A 15,731-nucleotide genomic window follows, 5' to 3' on the forward strand; every position below is an offset into this window, starting at 1 on the left:
ATTGCTTTTCTATTCTCTATTTCCTTTTCTCAACTCTAAATTTTATTATTTCCTTCCTTCTGCTAGCTTTGGGTTCAGTTTCTTCTTTTTCTAGTTCCTTAAGCTGTAAAGTTAGGTTGTTGATGTGCTATCTTTCTTGTTAAAGAAAGCATCTAAAGCTATAAATCTGCCCCTTAGCAATGCTTTCACTGTGTCCCCTGAGTTTTGGTATGGTTGTGATTTTGTTTTCATTCATTTCTAAGTATTTTCTAGTTTCCCTTGTGATGTCTTCCTTCATCCACTGGTTGTGAAAATGTGTTTAGTTTCCATAAATTTGTGAATTTTCCTGTCCTCTGTTGTTGGTTTCTAGCTTTACCTCATTGTGGTCAGATGATATCACTTAATCTGTGGCCTAACATATCATATGGTCTATCCTGGAAAATGTCCCTTGGGCACTTGAGAAGAATGTGTATGCTGTTCCTGTTGGGTAGAGTGTTCCGTATATGTCTGTTAGATCTAGAAGGTCAATGTGTTGTTTAAGTCCTCTATTTCCTTATCTTCTGTCTGTTCTACCCATTATTAAGAGTGGAGTACTGAAGTCCCCAACTATTATTATAGAGCTCTCTACTGTTTCCTTCAGTATTGTAGAGGTATCTACAGTACCCTTCACTTCTGTCATTTTTTGCTCCATATATTTTGCTGTTATGTTAATAGGTGCATGGATATTTATAAGTGTCCTATCTACTTGTTGTATTTAACCTTTTATTAATATGTAATGTACTTCCTTAAATCAGACAGAGAAAGAGAAATATTGTATGATATCCCTTATATGCGGAATCTAAAAAGAAATGACCCAAATGAACTTACTTACAAAACAGAAACAGACTCACAGACTTAGAGAATGAACTTATGGTTACCGGGGGGAAAGGGAGAGTTAGGGAGTTTGGGATGGACATGTACACACTGCTATATTTAAAATGGATAACCAACAAGGACCTACTGTATAGCACAGGGAACTCTGCTCAATGTTACGTGGCAGCCTGGATGGAAGGGGAACTTAGAGGAGACTGGATACATGTATATGTATGGCTGAGTCACTTTGCTGTGTACCTGAAACTATCACAACATTGTTAACTGGCTATACTCCAATATAAAATAAAAAGTTAAAAATAATATGTAATGTACTTCTTTGTCTCTTGTAACCTTTTTTTTTTAAATTGGAGTATAGTTGCTTTACACTGCTGTGTCAGTTTCTGCTGTACAGCAAAGTGAATCAGCCATACATATACATATATCCCCTCTTTTTTGGATTTCCTTCCCATTTAGGTCACCATAGAGCACCAAGTAGAGTTCCCTGTGCTATACAGTAGGTTCTCATTAGTTATCTATTTTACACATACCAGTGTATATATGTCAATTGCAATCTTCCAATTCACCCCCCCCCCACATCCTGGTAACCTTTTTTGATTTAAAGTCTATTTTGTCTGATATTAGAGTAGCCACCTCTGCTCTCTTTTAGTTAGTTACTATTTGCATAGAATATATTTTTCCATCCTTTCACTTTCAATATATTTGTGTCTTTGGATCTAAAGTGACTTGCTTATAGATAGCATATAACTGGATCATGTTTTTATCCATCCTGTCAATCTCTGTCTTTAATTGGACAGTTAATTCATTTACATTTAAAGAAATTATTGATAAGGAGGGACTTACTTCTGTCATTGTGTTATTTTTTTCATATGACTTATAGCTTTTTGGTCCCTCATTTCCTATATTCCTTATTTTGTGCTTAATTTTTTGTTGTAAAATGCTTAGTTTTTTTTCTCATTTTCTTTCGTTTATATTCTATAGCTATTCTCTTTATGGTTACCATAGGGATTACATTTACCATGGTAAAGTTGTAACAATCTAATTTGAATTTACATCAGCTTAACTTCAATAACATACAAAAACTCTTCTCCTTTACAGCACTATTCTCACCTCTTTTGGTTGTCGTTGTCATCACAAAATTACATCTTAATAAACTGTATGCTCAAAAACATGAACTAATCATTCTTTTAAATGCATTAGTCTCTTAAATTACGTAGAAAAGAAGACTTGGAGTTACAAACCAATACCAAATAATACCAAGTTTTAGACCAATAACTGTCTTTACTAACGTATCAGTCTCTTAAATTATGTAGAAAACAAAAAGTGCAGTTACAAACCATTGTTACAATAATAGTAGCTTTTATACATCCCCATGTATTTATCTTTACTGAGATCTTTATTTCTTCATACTGCTTGCAGTTACTGTCTAGGGTCCTCTGATTTTACCTTGCAAGACTCCCTTGAGCATTTGTTACAGGGCAGGTCTATTCCCTCAGCTTTTGTTTATCTGGAAATGTCTTAATTTCTCCCTCATTTTTGAAAAACAGTTTTACTGGATATATGATTCTTGGTTGACACTTTTTCTTTCAGCACGTTGAATATATTGTCTCTCTGCCTTCTGGCCTCCAAAGTTTCTGATGAGAAATCTGCTGACAACCTTATTTAGGACCCTTGTATGTGATGAGTCAATTTTCTCTTGCTGTTTTCAAAATTCTTTGTCTTTGCCTTTTATAAGTTTGATTATAATGTGAGTCTCTGAGTCTCTCAGAGTTCACCTTAGTTGGAGATCACTGAGCTTCTTAGATGTTTATCTTTCATCAAATTTGAGATGTTTCCAGCCATTATTATTTTTTTGTGTGTGGTACACGGGCCTCTCACTGTTGTGGCCTCTCCCGTTGCGCAGCACAGGCTCCGGACGCGCAGGCTCAGCGGCCATGGCTCATGGGCCCAGCTGCTCCGTGGCATGTGGGATCTTCCCGGACCGGGGCACGAACCCGTGTCCCCTGCATCGGCAGGCGGACTCTCAACCACTGCGCCACCAGGGAAGCCCTCCAGCCATTATTTCTTCAAATATTCTCTCTGCCCCTTTCTTCTTCTAGGCCTCCCACAGTGTGTATGTTGGTCTGCTTAATGGTATCCAAACAGGTCCCTCAGGCTCTATTCACTTTTCTTCAATCATTTTCCTTTCTGTTCCTTAGACTTGATAATTTCCATTTTTCTATCTTCAAGTTCACCAATTATTTCTTCTGCCAGCTCAACTCTGCATTTAAATCCTTCTAGTGAGTTTTTCATTTCACAATACAAGTTATTGTAGCTTCAGAATTTCTTTTTGGTTTCTTTTGAGGTTTTCTCTCCTTATTGATATTTAGATTTTATTCACACATCATTGTTTTGAGTTTTTCCATATCTTCTTTAAATTCTCTGAACATTTTAAGATAGCTGTTTTAAAGTCTTTGTCTAGTAGATGTGCCATCAGGTCTTTTCCAGTGATAGTTTCTGTTCGTTTATTTATTTCCTTTGAATAGGCCATACTTTCCTGTTTCACTGAGTGCTCTGTGATTTTTTTGTTGCTGTTGAAGACAGGACATTTGAATCTAATAAGGTGGTAATGCTGGAAATCAGATTCTCCCCCTTTCCTAGGGTTTGCTGTTTTTTGTTATTTTTTTTTGTTTTTTGGGGGTTGTGGTAGGCTGTATCTGTGCTAAGCATCAGCCTGAAATGTAAAGTTAAGATCTTCTCAGATCTTTTCTGCATCTTTTCCTGGGAATGAACATTCACTTTCCAATTTTCCCTATAAATGTAGTTTTGTTTTTTGTTTTTGTTTTTTTTTTTTTGGACATGCCACGTGGCTTGTGGCATCTTAGTTCTGTGACCAGGGAATCAAACCCAGGCCCTCAGCAGTGAAAGCGCAGAGTCCTAACGACTGGACTGCCAGGAAAGTCTCTACAGTTTTGTTTTGTTTTTTTTCCCCCTGTAGTTGTTTTTTGATGTCCTAGTCTTTAAAGTCTGGCCCCAAAAAGGGCAAGAAGAGAAGGGAAGGAAAAAAGGCCATGGCCTGTTAAAAGTCCCTTGGAAATCACTTGGAAGGGAGGAGCTGCAACAACAATGGCTGCCTGTCTCTTTGTACCTCTGTGATCAGAAGCAATCAGTATCCAGAGTATATCTTGGATATCTGGAGGACAGGATCTTTTCTGCCACCATGGTTCCTGCAAGCTGCTCCAAACACATGTGCATAGCTGCCTGCCAGGTGGCTGATAGGTGCGGAATGAGCAGCTCTGAAATTAACTGTAATTTACCTTCCAAGTCTTGCCCTAGAATTTTCAAGCAATCAGTGGAATGCAGAATTCCAACATTAGACAAATTCTGCCAATTCAATAGTTGTTTAGGTGGGGAGAAGATTCTTGGTGCTTCCTACTCTGCCATCTTCCCAGAATTCTCTCTTCTTTAGTCTCTTACCACTTGATTTTGCTTCTCTAAACAATACAGTATAATTGTGCCTGGTTTTGAACTTATATAAATGGAATCACAAGCTATATATTCTGACTAGCTTTGTTCACTCTATATTTTTATAATTTATTTAATGCTTTTGTATACAGTTGTAGTTCTATTCATTTTCATCACTATATAGTATTCCAAAGTATAAATTAACCACAATTTACTTATCCATTCTACTTACAAAAGACCTGGGACTGTTTCAAACTTTCAATGCTTATAAGCACTATGGCACACTGAAGTATGAGTTTCTCTATGCCATACGCTTAGAAGCTAAAGTCTTTGGGTATGCATATCTTCAACTTAATAAAGTGTTGGTACTGTTTCTATTCCCACCATCAGAGGGTGAGATTTTCCCTTGCTTTACATCCACACTGATAACTAGTACTGTCAGATGTGTTTGCTAGGTCAGTCAGTATAATGTGGTATCCCCAATGCTATTTTACTTTGCATTTAATTGCTAGCTAGTGAGGCTGACCACCTTTTATTATATTTATGTTTTGATGTCATTTGAGATTATCTGATTTTTCCTTAATGAGTTCTTTGTATGTTCTAAATTTGAGCCCCTTGTCAAGTTATTCATGCTGCAAATATCTTCTCTGTGGTTTTGCTTTTTTACTTATTAATGGTGACAAACTGTTCTTCTTCCGATGAACAGTAGTTGCTAATTTTACGGGAGCCAAATTTATCAATCTTTTTCTTTACGTTAGAACATGATGTGACTTTGTTAAAATATTCCCTTACCTGAGGACATGAAGATGTGTGCCTCAGTTATCTTCTAAAGCTGAAGAAATAATTCAAGGTTTGGGTGGTTATTTTCCTCCTGCCAAACACCTGACTGTTCCAGCAGTGTGGGACCAAGCTGAGGTTTTTTCTCAGATGATCTGCTTGATCTACAATCCTGCAGTTCAGCTATTCTGGAGTTTCACCCTGGTGGAGGGGGCATTTCACCAGGATAGCAACACTGGCAGGCCTTGGACTCCAATTCTTATCTCTTTAGCTCTGAATCTGACAAAAGTACACTTCCACCTCTCAGATGCCTCTTCCTAATGGGCAAATACCCCATTTCTCCCAGGACAGAAGCAGTTCTGTATCACCTCTCTGTAGCAGATTTATTCTTAAACGCAATGAGGTTTCTTGACTACTTCTCCTTTAAAAGAAAGTAAAGAATGCTATGAAAACCCACAGATGACGACTTTAATGGGGATAAGGAGTAGATAATTGTAAGGTAATGAGTAATGGTCAGAAAATGCCTAAGACTGAAAATGAAGGATGAGTAGTGGAAGATATCTTGAGTCAGTAGGGATGTGTCAACATAGTATGTTTGACCAGAGAGGGTCCAGGGGATAGAAGAGAAAACTAAGAAAACATAACAGATTAAGTAATGTGGTTCTATCAACCATTAAACCAAAATAAAAAGAAATATTAATCATTACCTGCAATCTGTACTGAGCCATCTTCTCCAAGAAGAATATTGCCAGCTTTCACATCTCTTTAAGAAAAAAAAAAATCACTTATTAAAAAACACCTATTCTTTGGAGTCACATAATTTAAGCAGTTCACTATATTCACCACAACACTGTCAATATTTAAATGTTCTATTTTGCATTAAAGGGTATTAAGGCCAACAGTAGAATTTTAAAAATTGTAGTCACTTGTAGTAGAATCCAAACATTGTAAACAATAACATATAGCTTTTTACTATTAAATTTGGAAAATCTGAGGTTATTAAATACTCAATTGAGATAATAGTGGCCAAAGAATGTGACCCTCACTTACTATCACCTTATCTACTTTTTAAAATACAATGATTTTTTTCTACACCCTAATATATGATCAAAAATTTTAAATGGTATGTGGTTGAAAACAGGGACTATTCTATGCCTGTAGCATAAATACATGATGGAAATTATTCAAATATCTCTATATTCTTATTAGTAACTATATATAACAGCTCAAGTAATACATGAACACATTCCTGCTATAAAAACCTAAACATCACTGAAAAGGCCAAAGTTCCTTTTGACCACTGTTCTCAAGTCTAGTATTCTCTCCAAAGTTTTCAACCATTATCAGTCTAGTTAACAGAATATGTTCCTGTGACATATCTGGACTCTTCTTCCAACATAAATGATATCGTACTATCCCTTCAAATCTACAACTTGTTTTTCTCATGCAATAATGTGTCAGTAATATCTAGCAAAATTTACAATCCCTAATTCCTATGAGTAATCCACTTCTTTGATAACCTAGAGAAACTCTCACAATGTTCACAGAATATACAAGGGGGTTGTCTACAGAATTGTTTGTAATAACAAACCAAAAATGGTAGCAACCTAGAAAGCCAAAAACAGCAAAAAGATTAAATTAATTCTGTTACATCCATGAAATGGATTAACGTCAATCAACATGTCATGCCCTCTAATACATAATACATACTGCTAAGTGAACAAATCAAACAGGACAGTGCATTTTGTATGCCACCATTAATGTTACACACACACAAACACACACACCCCTTTCCATACACAGAGAGCAATGAATTTATTTCCTTTAGTGGAGAGGAGTGGGATCAGAGTCTTGTGGGAATGGACTCACTTATTTGTTTCATAATTAAAAATAAATATAATTAAATAAAAGAGAGCCAGGCCTTGAAGCTAGACAAGAAAGAAAAGTGAGGCTAGCTCATGGAAGAAGACCTTGTTTGTCAGGAAAAAGAACCAGTGAAAGGACACTTCATCTCTTCCTTGTCCCTGTCTTCTTTCCCCTATCCTTAGCTATAACCATTCCTTGGTAAACAATGAACAACAGTTTCACAACTGTGTGTAGCAACGTCACCATACCAAGAGTATACAATACCTTTCCTGAATATATACTGAATCATTCGGAAATCATGTTACTGAGTATTTTTTCCTGCTTATAAATCCAAGCAATTTATAGGACCTTTCCCAGAGGCTGACTTAGAATGGAGGTTGGCTCACTTTGCCCTACAAACCTAAAGTCTACACCATGAACAGGAGAGAACTGAGGATATTTCCTTCCCTTGGTGACAAGACCATTCAACTAAGGCAACCATGAACCTTCAACTCCTTTTTCTGGGCTCATCTGGAATGACATCTAAAATTTAATGGGAAAAACAATATATAGTTTAGTCACTTCCTCCTTGTGTTTCTGCAGCAGGCTGTAATGTTAGTACAGATCATAAAAATATAATCTTTCTCATTTCACCATGAGTCATATCTTAGTACATTTCTATTATCATCTGCACTTACTTAGTATTATAATTAGTGCATAGGGGGCATCTCCCAGATACTCATCAAATAGATTTAAATAACTAAATAGAAGACAACCTGCCTTAAATCTTCTTATGGAGATAAGTGAATCATTAAATCAATCCATCCATCCAACTAAACACTAAAATAAAAATTGATTGTTTCTGAAGAGATGTGGAGTAGTAAATCAATCAATCCAACTTAAATACAAAAATAAAATTGTTCCCTCCTGCCACCCCACCTCCCAACTCCCACCTCCTATCCATCTAAATAGGAGAGCAGTTAAACGATGGTATATCTATATAATGAAATACTATGAATACTAATGAATATATATGTTAATACGGAACAATCTCCAAATATATTAAGTGAAATAACAATACTACATACATCATGTTGCCATTTGTCTTTTTTTTTTTAAGCAGGAGGGAGATGTATACAGTATGTTTATATTGCCATAAAAATCTCTCTCAAAGGAATCACAAGAAAATGGCAAGAAGTGGTTCCCTTTAGACCAGGGTACTAGAGGTTCAGTGAAGGAAGGAGATTTTTTCTTTTTTTAAATGCTTTATTATATTTATTTATTGTTTGTTTATTTGTTTATTTATTTATGCCTGCCTTGGGTCTTTGTTGCTGTGAGCAGGCTTTCTCTAGTTACAGCAAGCGGGCGCTACTCTTCGTCGCGGTGCGCGGGCTTCTCATTGTGGTGGCTTCTCTTGTTGCAGAGCACAGGCTCTAGGTTCGCGGGCTTCAGTAGTTGTGGCACGCAGGCTAAGTAGTTGTGGCTCGCAGGCTCTAGAGCTCAGGCTCAGCAGTTGTGGTGCACAGGCTTAGTTGCTCTGCGGCATGTGGGATCCTCCTGGACCAGAGCTCGAACCCGTGTCCCCTGCCTTGGCAGGATGATTCTTAACCACTGTGCCACCAGAGAAGTCCCTAAAATGCTTTATTATTTTTAGAACAGTTTTAGATTTACATAAAAATTGAGAAGATAGTGCAGAGGAGTTCCCATACACCTGTCACGCAGTTTCCCCTATTATTAACATGACACATTAAATGGTTCTGTTGCCACAGTAATGAACTAGTATTGATGCATTACTATTAACTAAGGTCTACAATTTATTCAAATATTTTAGTTTTAACCTAATGTCCTTTTTCTTTCCCAGGATACCATGTTCCATTTAGTTGTCATGTCTTCTTAGGGGCTTCTCTTGTCTGTGACAGTTAATCTTTGACTTTCCTTGTTTTTGATGACCTTGACAGTTTTGAGGAATAACGGTCCAGCATTTTGTAGAATGCCCCTCTATTGGAATTTGTATGATGTTTTCCTCATGATTAAACTGTTGTTATGAGTTTTGGGAAGGAAAACCACAGAAGTCAAGTGCCATTTTCATCACATCATATCAAGGGTACATAGTTATCATCATGTTTTAGCACACTTGATATGGTGAAGACTTGTTTTTTTATCATATACCATTTGTACCATTTGAATTTCTAAGCCTATATTTGCATTACCCACTCAAATAATGTTTTCTAAGCTTTTGTCTTAAGTGAAGAAACAGTAATCCATTTTCAGTAGAACCTACACTTCGGGTGACTACTTTTCCTGATCATTTCTCCAGATAATCAATTCATGTTTCCCTTTTCAAACCAAAAGTGCAAAATATAGAACAGTTTCCAAGAGTAAAAGCAGAGGAAGATCATGAAGCTAAATGGCTCACTGGACAATTAAACACACCACAGTCTGTCCTCACACACAACAGGGCAAATGACCTTTCAAGGAAAAGATCTGTAACTAAATCTCTGGAAATCAATGTAATAGTCCTTAACTGAAGAACCTTTGTTACCTGCCTCAAAGGATATCAAGCAACCCAACAGCCCCAACAGCTAAATCCTCCAACCACTCTTAAATAGCAAGAACAGTGAGTGTTGTTTTTCACAGCTTGATGCCATTTCTCACAAGTCACTATTGCACCAAAGTTACAGATTCCTTTTAAAATTAAAAGGAATATCATAGACATACTTGACTTTCTCATTAGTACAGAACACAAGTTTCTCCCCATCACGTTTTTTAAAAAATTTATTTACTTTTAGTTATTTTATTTTTGCCTGTATTGGGTCTTCATTGCTGTGCGCGGGCTTTCTCTAGTTGCGGCGAGCGGGCTTCTCATTGCGGTGGCTTCTCTTGTTGCAGAGCACAGGCTCTAGGCGCACAGGCTTCAGTAGTTGTGGCACATGGGCTCAGTAGTTGTGGCTCATGGGCTCTAGAGCGCAGGCTCGGTAGTTGTGGTGCACAGATCAAACCCGTGTCCCTGCATTGGCAGGTGGATTCTTAACCACTGTGCCACCAGGGATCAAACCTGTGTCCTTGCATTGGCAGGCGGATTCTTAACCACTGTGCCACCAGGGCTCGAACCCATGTCCCTGCATTGGCAGGTGGATTCTTAACCACTGTGCACCCAGGGAAGCCCCCCATTACATTTTTATGACTCATCAATAGGCACAGTTTATGGAAAACATGAAAAAGGCCAAGAGAAGAAATGAATCAAGACAAAAGCTGGAAAATACACTACATTTAGGCATCTTAAACTGACTAAATATCTACCATTTCTGTTAAAGCTAACCTCTTTAAATGGGAAAAATATTTGGGTATGTAGATACAGAGAGAAAAGTGTAAGTCTAATTTAGATACTTGTTCACCCTAGTCAAAACCTCTAAAGCCTGGGGAGTCAAGGAGAAAACACAGTAGAAACAATAAAATTATTTGACCTAATCCACCAGACTGACACAAATCTACCTGAAATAACAATTGGACTCTAAAGATATGAGAAGTAACAAAACCTACTAAAAACATCCATCTGTTTCCCAGTAAAACAACTTTATCCCAACGTTTCTCCTGTTGAAATCTCAGTGCATCTTGGCTAAAGTGTAAGTAGGGTTCTTAGCCTTGGCTGCATATTAGGATCTCTTGGGGAACTTTCAGAAGTCCCAATGCCAAGGCCTCATCATAGACCAGGTAAATGAATTTCTGGCAGTGGATCCAGGAACTGGTACTTATTAAAGTTTCCCAGGTGATTCCAATATGAAGGCAACATTAAGGTTCTCTGATTTTATGTGTAAGAGAATTTCCATTCCAGCAACATGGCAGAGACTTTCATCACTTACTACCCAGGCCTTGGCCCCAAGATACACCATTCCCCTTCTCCAAACACAAAGAAATGCTGGATTAATTAGGGGGGGAAACTGCCACATAAATGAACACGAAATAAAGAAAAGGAAATCTTCAGAAATGAAAAGGACACTTAAGAGCAGAGCAGTAAGCCTTGGGAGACAGAACAGAGATACTCTGCCAAATAGCTAGGGAGCTCAGGCTTTAAAATCCACCCATAAACAGAATACCTGGCATTGGGCTAGCTTAAGGTTGAGAAAGAGAACTGAGACCGCTCATAAACCTAGGACCCTGGGAAGACTGAGCCACAATGAAACGTATACTTGCCAAAGGCAAGCCAGTAAAGCCATATTAAAATAAGACCTAACTGTCTTTAATACAAAAGCATTACTAGGAATAAAAAGCATCATTATATAACAACAACAAAAAAAAGGGAATAATTTACCAAGAAGATAACAATCCTGAACCTGTATGTACCTATAAAATATCTTTCAATCGCAGAGGACTATAGTTCAAAGGGGTCATTAGTGTTGTAGGGCTAACTTCAGCTACTTCTGGCCTCCACTGTTCTGATGTGAAGTCAACTCCTCCTAATCATACTGATGCTCTGTCTTAGTCTGTTCAGGCTGCTATAACAAAAATACCAGACTGGGCAACTTAAACAACCAACATTTATTTCTCACAGTTCTGGAGGCTGGAAAGTCCAAGATCAAAGCAGGGGCAGATTTGGTGCCTGGTGAGGAGCTGCTTCCCTGTTCATGAGTGACCACCTTTTCACTGTATCTTCACAAGGCAGAAGGGGCAAGGGAGTTCTCTGGGGTCTCTTTTTTTTTTTTTTTTTGCGGTACGCGGGCCTCTCACTGTTGTGGCCTCTCCCGTTGCGGAGCACAGGCTCCGGATGCACAGGGTCAGCAGCCATGGTTCACGGGCCAAGCCGCTCCGCGGCATGTGGGATCCTCCCGGACTGGGGCACGAACCCGCGTCCCCTGCATCGGCAGGCGGACTCTCAACCACTGCGCCACCAGGGAAGCCCTCTGGGGTCTCTTTTATAAGGACACTAATACCATTCATGTGGGCTCTACCCTCATGACCTATGTACCTCCCAAAGGCTCCACCTACAAATACCACCACATTGAGGATTAGGTTTCAACATATGAATTCTGAGGGGACACAAACATTCAGTCTACAGCACTCCCCCTACATGATAAGTTGTTTTTCTCTTGCTGCCTTCAAGATATTGTGTTTAGGTTTCAATAGTGTGACTATGATGTGTCTAGGTATAGATCTCTTTGTTATTTATCTTTTTTTTTTTTTTTTTTTTTGCGGTACACGGGCCTCTCTCTGTTGTGGCCTCTCCCGTTGCGGAGCACAGGCTCCGGACGCGCAGGCTCAGCGGCCATGGTTCACGGGCCCAGCCACTCCGCGGCATGTGGGATCTTCCCGGACCTGGGCACGAACCCGTGTGCCCTGCATCGGCAGGCGGACTCTCAACCACTGCGCCACCAGGGAAGCCCTGTTATTTATCTTAACTGTGGTTCGTTAAGCTTCTTAAATTTGTAGATTAATGTTTTTCCTCAAATTTGGAAGTTTTAGGTCACTATTTCTTTCAATATTTTTTTGTCCCTTTTACTCATTTAGCTAAATGAGAGCTGACAAATTTAACAAAGTAGATGTTACAGTCATACACAATTGAGCACAGATTGAATTTGTGCCTGAACTTGATGTAAGTCAATTTGATTGCTTTCTAAAAAAGACAGTGGGGCTTCCCTGGTGGCGCAGTGGTTAAGAATCCACCTGCCAATGCAGGGGACATGGGTTTGAGCTCTGGTCCAGGAGGATCCCACGTGCCGCGGAGCAACTAAGCCCGTGTGCCACAGCTACTGAGCCTGTGCTCTAGAGCCCATGAGGCACAACTACTGAGCCTGTGTGCCACAACTACTGAAGCCCACGTGCCTAGAACCTGTGGTCCACACAAAGAGGAGCCACCACAGTAAGAAGTAGGCGCACGGCAGCAAAGAGTAGGCCTTGCTCACCGCAACTAGAGAAAAAGCCCATGCGTAGCAATGAAGACCCAATGCAGCCAAAAATTAATTAATTAATTAAAAAAAAAATAGTACCAACTCATAAAATAATTGTGAAGATTAAATCAGGTTAAGGTAGAAAATACACTTAGAAAAGTATTTAGGGACTTCCCTGGCAGTCCAGTGTCTAAGACTCCATGCTCTCAATGCAGGGGGCCCGGGTTCGATCTCTGGTCAGGGAACTAGACTCCATATGCTGCAACTAAGAGTTCACATGCCGCAACTAAGGCCCAGTGCAGCCAAATAATAAATACTTAAAAAAAGAAAAAAGTATTTAGCACACAAGTTGCAGTGAATGCTAGCTGTCATTATTATCTACACCAGGGGTCAACATTTTCTTAAAGGGCCAGATAGTAAATAGGGTTTGTGGGGCAGATGATATCTGTCACCACTACTTTTTCTCTGTAGTGCTAAAATGTGCATGGCTGTGTTTTAAAAAAGAAACCCAAACAAAAAAACAAACAAAAAACAGGCATCAGGCTGCATTCATCCTGTGGGCCAGAGTCTGTCAATCACTGATGATCTATATGGTGGTAAAATAATTTTTTTTTCCTCTCACACGACAGTCTGGGCATGAGTGACATCAGTTCAGCATGGTAACTCCACAGAGTTGGTGATTCAGGTTCCTCATATTTTATTGCTCTACCATCTCTAAGTCCTTGCTGCACAGTCCAAGATGCCTTACTACCACATCCACATTTCAATGGAAGGAAGGAAAGGGCATAAAGAGGTTATGCCACTTTCTGTGAGCAGTGGTTCTCAGCGTATTTGGCAATGTCTAGAGATATTTTAGGTTGTCTCAATGGGCACTGGGGGCGGTGTGTATGTGTGTGCTACTGGCGTGTAATAGGTAGAAGCCGGATATGCTGCTAGATCCGTTCTATAACGCACAGGATAGCCCCTGAAACAAAGAATTGCCCAGCCCAAAAGTCAGTGGTGCTGCGACTGATAAAACCTGTTAAGGGAACACTATTGTTTTCATCACAGTGGCTAGAAACTAAATCACACAGTCAAATCTGGCCTGCATGGGAGGCTATGAAATGCTGCCTTTCCTCTGGATGTTCATGTGCCCAGTAAAAAATGTTTTTTTCTTTTAATTCTAAAACAAGGGGAGACATATTAGGGGCCAATTAGCAGTCTATAGCATATGTCTTTCTAGAAGATTACTTGATGAACATGGAATCAGAATTGAGGTATTAACTGAATTATGTTCATTGCTAGTATCAAGGTATGTATACACAGGGTTATCACCATTCAGAGGACAGGAATCCTGTTTTTCAGGGCACCTTTTCCCTTGACAGTGTGGGAAATAAATTCCTAAACGTTTACTCTTTGGTCATGTTCCCTTTTCAGTCATTTGTTAACACATTATTTTAACTAGGTACAAAACAACTGATTAGGTACAATTTTAGATGAAAAATACTATTGTCTTAAGAATATACTTTCAGTGTTTCCAAGATTTCTAGTTTACATGTTATTCCTTAGAATCAATTACTCTCTTTTATCCTCATAAAAAGAAAGTTTGGGGTTTCCCTGGTGGCGCAGTGGTGAAGAATCCACCTGCTAATGCAGGAGACACGGGTTTGAGCCCTCACAACTACTGAGCCTGTGCTCTAGAGCCCGCGAGCCACAACTACTGAGCCCGCGTGCCACAACTACTGAAGCCTGCACATCTGGAGCCCATGCTCCACAACAAGAGAAGCTACCACTCCCTGGTGGCACAGCGGTTAAGAATCCGCCTGCCAATGCAGGGGACACGGGTTTGAGCCCTGGTCTGGGAAGATCCCACATGCCGCAGAGCAACTAAGCCCATGCACCACAACTACTGAGCTACTGAGACTGCACTCTAGAGCCTGCAAGCCACAACTACTGAGCCCCTGTGCCAGAACTACTGAAGCCTGCGTGCCTAGAGCCCGTGCACCGCAACAAAGAGTAGCTCCAGCTCACTGCAACCAGAGAAAAGCCCGCGCACAGCAAAGAAGACCCAATGCAGCCAAAACTAAAATAAATAAAATAAATTAACTTAAAAATAAAAAGAAGCCACTGCAATGAGAAGCCCACGTGCCGCAACAAAGAGTAGCCCCCACTCACCACAACTAGAGAAAGCCCGTGCGCAGCAAGGAAGACCCAACACAGCCAAAAATAAAAATTAATTAATTTTAAAAAAAAGTTTGTTTCCTTTGTAAGACTTAAGCAGGTGGAAAAACTTAAACAACTGGAAAGAATTATTCATTTTTCCTAGAATGAGATGCTTTTATAGATGAGTGATTTCACTTACTATATGTTGATTTTCTTTAAAATGCTTCTACTCTCAGGGTAATCTAATCAAAAGTTTGTGTGTAGGGGGAGGGAATACCTTGTTTTTTTCCTCCATATTCTGATTGCTCCTTAAAACCTCAGTTTTACAAATTGGTAGTCGTCTGATCTTTGATCTGTTACTTTTCTGGGCCTTTGCTTGTCTGTTTGCTGATGGATTAGGGTTAAGTAGGTGATTTTTTTTTAACTGAGGTATAAAATTGTAAGATATAAATAAGTAAGATATATTGTAAGATAAATAAATTTGTAAGATATAAATAAAGCTGTAAGATATTTAAAGTGTACAATGTGATGGTTTGGTACACATATACACTGGGAAAGGATTAACTCCATAGAGTTAATTAACACATTTATCACCTCACATATTTACTTTTTTTTTGAGAACATTTAAATCCTACTCTCTTAGCAAACTGCAATAATATGATACAGTGTTATCCACTATAGTCAACATGATATACATGAAATTCTCAGACCTTATTCATCTTATAACTGAAAGTTTGTACTGTCACCAACCTCTCCCTGTTTCCCTCACCCACTCAGCCCCTGGCAACCACT

At 39.1% G+C, this 15,731-nt stretch overlaps 1 protein-coding gene across 1 annotated transcript in view; it reads right to left on the reverse strand.

Annotated features, from left to right (window-relative positions):
- The window catches only part of OXSR1 (oxidative stress responsive kinase 1), a 100,498-nt gene that overhangs the window by 38,186 nt on the left and 46,581 nt on the right, over positions 1-15,731 (reverse strand). Inside the window, exon 5 of the mRNA XM_030830170.3 lies at positions 5,778-5,833. Within this exon, the coding sequence (XP_030686030.2) occupies positions 5,778-5,833 (56 nt within the window). The remainder of the gene's footprint in view (positions 1-5,777; positions 5,834-15,731) is intronic.

Source organism: Globicephala melas, chromosome 11, assembly GCF_963455315.2.
Source record: "Globicephala melas chromosome 11, mGloMel1.2, whole genome shotgun sequence".
Taxonomy (NCBI): domain Eukaryota; kingdom Metazoa; phylum Chordata; class Mammalia; order Artiodactyla; family Delphinidae; genus Globicephala; species Globicephala melas.